At 43.2% G+C, this 8,086-nt stretch overlaps 1 protein-coding gene across 3 annotated transcripts; it reads right to left on the bottom strand.

Annotated features, from left to right (window-relative positions):
• Positions 1 to 3,886: 3,886 nt before the first annotated feature.
• cdk5r1b (cyclin dependent kinase 5, regulatory subunit 1b (p35)) lies at positions 3,887 to 6,431 on the bottom strand. 3 transcript variants are annotated; one of them, XM_010738716.3, is made up of 2 exons: positions 6,015 to 6,431; positions 3,887 to 5,008 (listed from the first exon to the last, which is right to left on the bottom strand). In XM_010738716.3, the coding sequence occupies exon 2, from the start codon at positions 4,820 to 4,822 to the stop codon at positions 3,914 to 3,916; it is 909 nt and encodes a 302-aa protein (XP_010737018.1). In that variant the 5' UTR covers positions 4,823 to 5,008; positions 6,015 to 6,431; the 3' UTR covers positions 3,887 to 3,913. The 3 variants fall into 3 exon arrangements, with proteins under 3 accessions (XP_010737018.1, XP_019113666.1, XP_019113660.1); XM_019258121.2 differs by having other exon boundaries at positions 3,887 to 5,005; XM_019258115.2 differs by lacking the exon at positions 6,015 to 6,431 and adding an exon at positions 5,396 to 5,522.
• Positions 6,432 to 8,086: the final 1,655 nt, after the last annotated feature.

Below are 8,086 nucleotides of genomic sequence, written 5' to 3'. Positions count from 1 at the left end.
CTAACGTCCACCTGAGGCTGGCTCCAGAAGTGAGTCAGTCTCCATAAGTCCCCATGTCCAAATGTCCAACTTCACAGCAGAAATAAACATGTTTACAGCCTGGTACAAAAAACAGTTTTGGTCTCTGTAGCTAATTTCCCCGTTCATGACAACTGTACTGAGGGTGAATTTATATACAACTCACCTGTTCACATTATATTAAGGCTTAAAGTTATGCAGGATTAAGAGCGTGGACGCTTTGATTGACAGGTGGGTCATCATTTGACCTGCCTCAGGTCCACGGATGATCCACGTCATTTTTAGAAGCCTCCTCTGTCACTTCTTCTGTTGGTCTTTGAGTTTTTCACTATCCAGATTGAGAATCTAAAGATAGAGCGTGTTGTCTACTTGTGGTTTGCCATCAAGAGTAATGTATAAGGTGGTTTGTCTCCTTTAAGCAGACAGCAGAGCAGCTGGCTTCCAATATTAACGCCTTCAATCAGACGACATCAAACACTGCTGTTCAGCTAGAATGAGAAGCTGCTCACATCTGGGTCAGTCTTTGATATTTGTTGTTTATACCTCAGCAGAAATAAAGTTGCAGATATGCAACCACTCGGCTGCATGTTTACAATCAGATATCAATAAAAATCACATTATTAAACACTTTATTGTCCAATGTGACTTGAGCAGTTCGCTGCTTCATGTCATTGCTCAAGAGTTCTTTGTGAGGATTGAACCAGCAACCCTACAATTACTGACCTACACTTAGATTTACAGCAGCTGCAAGTCAGTTCAAATAATCCGAGAGTTTGCAGGTTCAGGGAGGAGGAGCACCATCACAACCTCTGAGCAAACCCCCCTGACTGATAAAACCTTTTTTAAAAGATTTTCTTGTGTTTGCAGATTCAGACTAAAAAGAAAACAAGCGGCCGTGTTGAACGATCAGTGCATTTTATTTTTCCATCACAGTACAAAAATAAATTAAAATAAGCAGAAACGAACTGAAAAAAAAAAAAATTTCAATTACAGCAACAGCTTGTTTGACTTTTTCAAAAAAAAAAACAAAAAAAAACAAAGAACATTTTTATTGAACAGCTTCGACACCCGTCCCTCAGCCCACAGAGGGAAAAACACGCCGGAGTCCCGCTGTGGTTGGTGTATTCATAAGAAAACAACGTCACACATTCTCCTGTACAAAGAAAATGCCCTCATTCTCACACACACACACACACACACACACACATTCGCGCACTCGTGCAGCCGTCGACCGCCTCTCGTTTTCTTAACCACTGTTTCGTTTTTTTTATTATCTACAAAGTACGCAACAAGATACAGAAAAGAATTTGACAGAAATCTTGAACTATCACTTGAGTCTTTTTTCATATTTTATAAGCTTTTGAAAGTATTTTCTCAAACAACTACTCAATGATGCAAAGTGGAGGGGAAATGGCACATTTCAAGTGAGTCGGGGGAAGTGGACGGAGAGAGAACAGAAAGATTCAAGGTCTCTTTTTGTTTTTTTTATTTTGAGGCCTTTTACCCAAAAATGCCCTGCTTCATTCTGCCAGAGCAGAAGCCCATCCAAAGTGCATGTCCCCCTATTGTGCCGGTCCAAACACTCCAAATGAACTTTCTCTCACTGATCTAAGTCCACATGGCAGCCACAGACCCACAGCACAGGTCTGATTCACACTGACACAGCAGCAGCAGAGAAGCCGTCAGTTCTCCGGGAACAGAAGCCGTGTTTGTTGGCACCGTTTTCCAGAACACTTGCTAAAAAGAAGGAGGGGGTGCACAGCCTGTCTGCGCTGAGGTGAAATGTTTTCTGGATGGAAATACTCGATTCCAGCTTCAGCTATTCTCAGTTGTTCTGCATGCTTGTGAAAATGTGAGTACTCCCGTGGAGGTGGCCTCCTCTCCTGCAGCCCCCTGCAGACGCCACCTCACGTTTGATTTACGCCGAGGCGATGCAGATGGATCATCCTCGAGGTGAGCTGTGCTTTTTCTGCAGCAGCGATGCTGAACGAGTGTCGCTGAAATAATTTATTCCCCTTTTTAAAAAAAATGTGTGTGCTTTCTCTCTCTCTGATATGTGGGACAGCAGGTTGGGTTCACAGAAAAGATGTTTGGTTTTCTTCAGGGCATTTTCACACATGTAAGGTCAGTGATGTGTCGTTTGATCAAGGTGTCCTTGATGATACACTTTGGTGACGGTCAGATGTGACCTAAGGGCTTTTTAATTAGATATTCATCAGTAAACTCCTGCAACATTCATTTGCATAAACCAGATCAATCTTCATTCCCACCAAAGATAAGCACACCGGCCTCCTCACGTCCTTCCCTTCTCAACGTCTCTCACCGTGATCCTTCATTTACATTAAATGTGCCTAAATAAATACATAAATGGCAATAAATCAGGTGTGAGTAAGTAGTTATTAGTTGATGAAAATCCGCCCGGTCGCTCAACAGCTGGACAGACGGTGCAGTATTTCAGACCTGTGGGATTTTCATCAAAGATATGGCACTGTTTTAACATTTTCTATGCTGAATCATAAGCACAAAATCAAACATCATTCCAAAGTGGTTGCAACACAACCTATTGACAAAAGTACAAAAAGAATTTCCCTGGTAAACAAATAGCCTATTTTAGCAAGCATAGCTAAAAAAACTAGTGTCACTTTGTTCACAGCATTCTCTAATGCAGATGCAGTCGGTTTACGAATCAAGTAAAAAGAAGAATAAGAGGAATAATTGCTCCTGCCCTCCCCGGAAACTCTGTAAAATTGCATGGCACACGTGCAAAACATTACATCTCTAAGTAAAAAAAGAAAGAAACCAAAGAAAGCTTGTTCCAGAAAAGCAATAAATAAGCCTCCATAGGTGTAAGCCTCTGGGGAGTAAAACATCCATTAACTTGTTCTTTTATTTTTTTCTAGATGAAAATAAAGTAGGTGTTTCTGAACACACACAGTACGACCACGCATCACCGGCCATACGTCCTCTGGCTGTTATCAAAAGTCCAACAATGCAGTGTTTGCTTATTGTCCGCCCAGTCCTCCGTCTGTACAGTCCATGTTGTAGAGCCACAAACAGAAACCCACAAAAAATATGGATCCAGCATCGACGGCCCCTGCTGCTGCTCTTTCTGTCAGATATGCATCGCAGCGAGAAAGGAAAAAGTCCCCAGTCGTATCCGTGTTAATGGGACTGGATGTGGTGTTGGCGTTCCAAAGAGCCGGGGGTCTGCAGCCGGGATGCCTGTTCATCCGCGATGCATGAAGAAAGCCAGTCAGGCGATGGCCCTCACCCCCCTGCAGTAGGCAGTGCACATCACACATCGTCAGTCAGAAGGTCACTGGTCGGGCTGCTGCAGCCTCAGTCCTGTCCACATTCATTGCTGTAGATGTCCACTTCCTTTTCTAATGTCTTTTTGTTTTTTTGGGTCTTTTTTGTCTGAATTGTTTTTGTTTTTTTTAAGATTTTCTGTATTTCGTATAGATATATATCTGTATGTTAGCAAAGGATTCACCCGAGTCTGGCATTTTTTGTTTATATATCGTTGTCAAAAAAGCTTTCATTCTCAGGTTTACAGAAAATCCATCCTTTGCCTGTTTGAAAGTAAAATTGAGCCTTGATAATTACACGCCTCTGTTGTTTTTTAAACTCTAAACCTCATTTTTAGGTGACCATTGCAACTGTTAATCCCTCGAACACAATGCAAACACTTGAAATCTGTGAAAATCACCTCCAGAGTTAAGTTATGAATCATCCAAATAAATGAAATCAGTCCGAATTGGCCTCGTCCCACCACAGTTTGGACAACAATAAATAAATGACATCACACACACCTGTCAAACTCGTCAAAATGCCAGACTGGAGTATCCCCCTCCACCCCTGACCCCCTCTGCTGCCCCCCACCCCCAGCATCCCCTCACCGGTCCAGGCCGATGAGCAGGCGGCTCCTCTCCTCCTCCTTCTGGCTCTCGTTCTTCAGGTCAGCGAACACCTGAGTGAAGTAGTGCGGGTCGGAGTTGATCTGGAGCATCTTTGCGCTCATCAGGTTGATGATGGACAGGCAGCGGTCCCAGAAGGTCTCCTTGGAGCTCTCCACTAAGAAGGGCTTGAGTGGGTAGGAGATCTCGTTGCCCATGTAGGAGTAAGACAGGTAGAGGCAGGTGAGCAGCACGGCCTGCAGCTCGTGCTCCGTGGCCACCTCGGAGGAGACCACGTCACGGCAAAGCATGTAGACAAAGACCACGTTTGCAGGGGTGATGAAGCCCTGGTCCTGCCAGCCCTGGAGCAGCAGGGAGCGGTCCACGCTGCGCAGCCACAGCACTGGGTCAGTGGGTGACAGGTGTTTCAGCCGGTAACAACGCCGGCACAGAAACTCCCCGAGGCAGCGCAGAAGCTCACTGGTGGAGGCCTGGACAATCACTCTCTTTGGGGTCCCAGGGGCCACATTGGAGTTGGCCAGAGGGGCCTTCTTGACAGATGATACTGTGTTGTTGGAGCTCTTGGTGAGAGCTGGAGTGCTCTGATCCTGGGTGAAGGTGGACAGGTTGGCGCACGACTGCGACTTCTTCAGGTTCTCATTGTTCAGGTGGGTGACATTGTTCTGGTAGTTGCTGTTGGGCTGCACCTTCTTGGAGCCTTTCTTCTTGGCTGACACCGCTACAATCCGCTTCCACGGGAGCACGTTGATGAGCGAGTGGCGCTTCAGGTTCTTGTCTTTGGCGTTCTTGCTGTTCTGGACAGCTGTGTAGTGGCCCACGGTGGCCGGTCCATCCTCGAAGAGGGCCGCCTTTCGGTAGCTGGGGGACAAAGACAGCACGGTTCCCATGGTGACTGTGGGGGGGCGTCCAGGGGCTTCAGCCGCGCTGGGTCAGAAGAGCGTCTGCCAGGGGAGATCCTGAGGGTGAGCTGGGAGTCCCGGGCTACAGGCTGCCGCTGGGCATCTAAAGCCTCTCTGAGGGGATAACGATCGCCTCTGCTGTGGTTCTGGTTCAGCTCTCCGGATTGGCCACTGCTGGAAGGAGAAAAGATCAATAATCAGAAAAGGATCAATCACCTTTAAATCCTCCAGAAAACATATCTGACCTCACATCAGATCTCAGCTTACATCAGCTCTGTAATCCCATGGATGAGTTCTGTATCTGACAGGACCTCAGGCTCATTAGCAGCACTGATCAGCCTCTGCTTACACTAACTCATTAAAAATAAGTATTGTAAAATAAGAAGGTGATTCATTTGAAGGTTGGATCCTATATGATTCATTCAGAAGCATTTTATAATGAGCTCCATATTTTATGAGCAATGGCCGACGAGTGAGCCACGCGCCACCCCCTCTCTCTAAAATGGAAGACAGGAACGTAAACACCTGAAATAACAGGTGAAGGTCGCGCGCAGTGCTCACATCATTCCACGCGTTAAAGGCACAAATCCAAGGTCACGCGATTTCTTCACCTCCACTCAGACTAGATGAACAAAGAGATGCGTGGATCCGTCTGTGCGCGACATATTTTCACCCTCACTGCAGCAGCGAAGACGAAAACACACACACACACACACACACACACACACACACACACACACACACACACACACACACGGGCGATGGATCGCCTTTGCGCAGAATCCGAGCTGCTCCATCCTTTCATTCCATCACCGTGTTATCAATCTGATTCATGCTGGAGGGATCCCACAAATAAAAAAACAAAAATCTTTTTAACTTCAGCTGCAGAAATAAAAAGGATGCGCCGGGCTCGCGCTGTGATGCTCTCCGTGGTGCTGAAGCTGAGCGGCTGCGTCGAACCGAAAACGCTGCCCAGCATAGGCGGTGGCTTAAAGATGAAAAACAACTCATCTTCACCCTCCTGTACGTTCATATCTCACAGTATGTGTCTGCTTCTAACCTCAAATCAACGCGTCTTTTCATTTAGAGCCATGTTTGATGGATTAGACGAAGCTGCGCATCTCTTGTTTTCAGATCTATCATCCATGAATCTGCACAGTCTCAGATCAGACAAACTCACCAGATTTCCTGCTGCTGCTCCGCGTCCACGGCTTGTTTTTTTTCTCTCCCCTCCTTACAAGACGCGATTAAAACATCTCGGAGAATTTAAAAGCAACAAAGAAAAATAATCCGAGCCGATGCCAGAAAAAAAAAGAAGAAAAAGAAAACAGCAAGCTGTGGATGGTGATCAGCCTGGAGTGGACGGTGCGCAGGCAGGCAGGCAGTAGTGGAATGGATGCTCATGAAGATGTGCTCCTGGTCCTCCTGTGGCCGTGAGATGCGGATGCTGCGAGGGGCTGATGTTGTGTTGTGTCACTGGCTGTGTGTGTGTGAGGATGGTTGACGCAAAGGCGGTGGTGGGGCGCCGCTCTGCGCTCTGTGCGCGCTGCTCTCTCTCTCTCTCTCTCTCTCTCTCTCTCTCTCTCTCTCTCTTTGCTGGGAAACAACTCCGCCTATAGCCGTGCACATCACACACACACACACACACACACGTACACACACACATCACACACACACACACACACACACACACACAGCAGGCGTACATGCAAAATGAACCCAGTGAACTCAGAGGATGTTTTTCTTGAACGTGACAGCATGCATCCAGATGCACTCAGGTGTGAAGTGTGTTTGCAGGTGCAGGCAGCCCTTTATGAGAATAACACCTTTATATTACATTACCCTATTTTAATCTCTGCATAGGCTTTTACAGTCATCTGTCTGTGATATTCATACACTCCTCTGCTCCATTATGAGGAATATCACCGAGATGTTTTGGCAGATATTGTTGTTTTATTCAGTGTTGGACATCTGCCAGTCATCCATTATCAATATGATGGAGATTCCTCCCACACACAAAGACATAAACGCACAATAAATCCATTTTTTAAACATTTTCTTAAATTTTGTGCATTTTCTTTTTTTTAATTCAAAGACCTGAGCAGAGTTGTACCATCTTTTCAGACTATAGTTTACATGCCTAATACTACCAAAATAAGACATTAACAATTAAGCTACATAATTGGTAATGTCTTATTTTGGTAGTACCTACTGTTTTAAGATGCACAAAACAGGGATTAAATTGCATTTTGTCTCATTGTAATAAAAAAATAATAGAATATTACCACTAAAAATGAATTGTGGATCTATTTTACAACAACATGTGTTCTCATTATGGCTTATATGTTGTAGTTTAAATGTTATTGTGTCTTATTTTGGTAGTTTACTGGTTTTACATGCACAAAAGATGGATTTTGTCTGTTTTTATCATTTTAATAAAAAATAATTGAATATTACCACAAAATATTTGACAAAAAAATAAATGTGGATCTATTTTACAACAACATGTGTTCTGATTATGGTTTATATGCTGTAGTTTAAATGTTATTGTGTCTTGTTTTGGTAGGAGTTTACACGGATTTTGTCTGTTTTTATCTTTCTAATGAAAAAATAATTGACTATTGAGACAAAATATTGACTAAACATGAATTGTGGATCTATTTTACAACAACATATTGACTAAACATGAATTGTGGATCTATTTTACAACAACATGTGTTCTCATTATGACTTATATGCTGTAGTTTAAATGTTATTGTATCTTATTTTGGTAGTAGTTTACACAGATTTTGTCTGTTTTTATCATTTTAATAAAAAATAATTGACTATTGAGACAAAATATTGACGAAAAATTAAACGTGGACCTATTTTACAACAACATGGGTTCTTATTATGACTTATATGCTGTAGTTTAAATGTTATTGTGTCTTATTTTGGTAGTAGTTTACACAGATTTTGTCTGTTTTTATCTTTCTAACAAAAAATAATTGAATATTGCCACAAAATATTGACTAAACATGAATTGTGGATCTATTTTACAACAACATGGGTTTTCATTATGGCTTATATGTTGTAGTTTGATTGTTATTGTGTCTTATTTTGGTAGTTTACTGGTTTTAGATGCACAAAAGACGGATTTTGTCTGTTTTTATCATTTTAATAAAAAATAATTGAATATTACCACAAAATATTTGACAAAAAATTAAATGTGGACCTATTTTACAACAACATGTGTTCTGATTATGGCTTATA

Source organism: Larimichthys crocea, chromosome XVI (assembly GCF_000972845.2).
Source record: "Larimichthys crocea isolate SSNF chromosome XVI, L_crocea_2.0, whole genome shotgun sequence".
Classification (NCBI taxonomy): Eukaryota; Metazoa; Chordata; class Actinopteri; family Sciaenidae; genus Larimichthys; species Larimichthys crocea.
The sequence above is the reverse complement of the archived record's forward strand: the minus strand, read 5'-3'. Positions and strand labels throughout refer to the sequence as shown.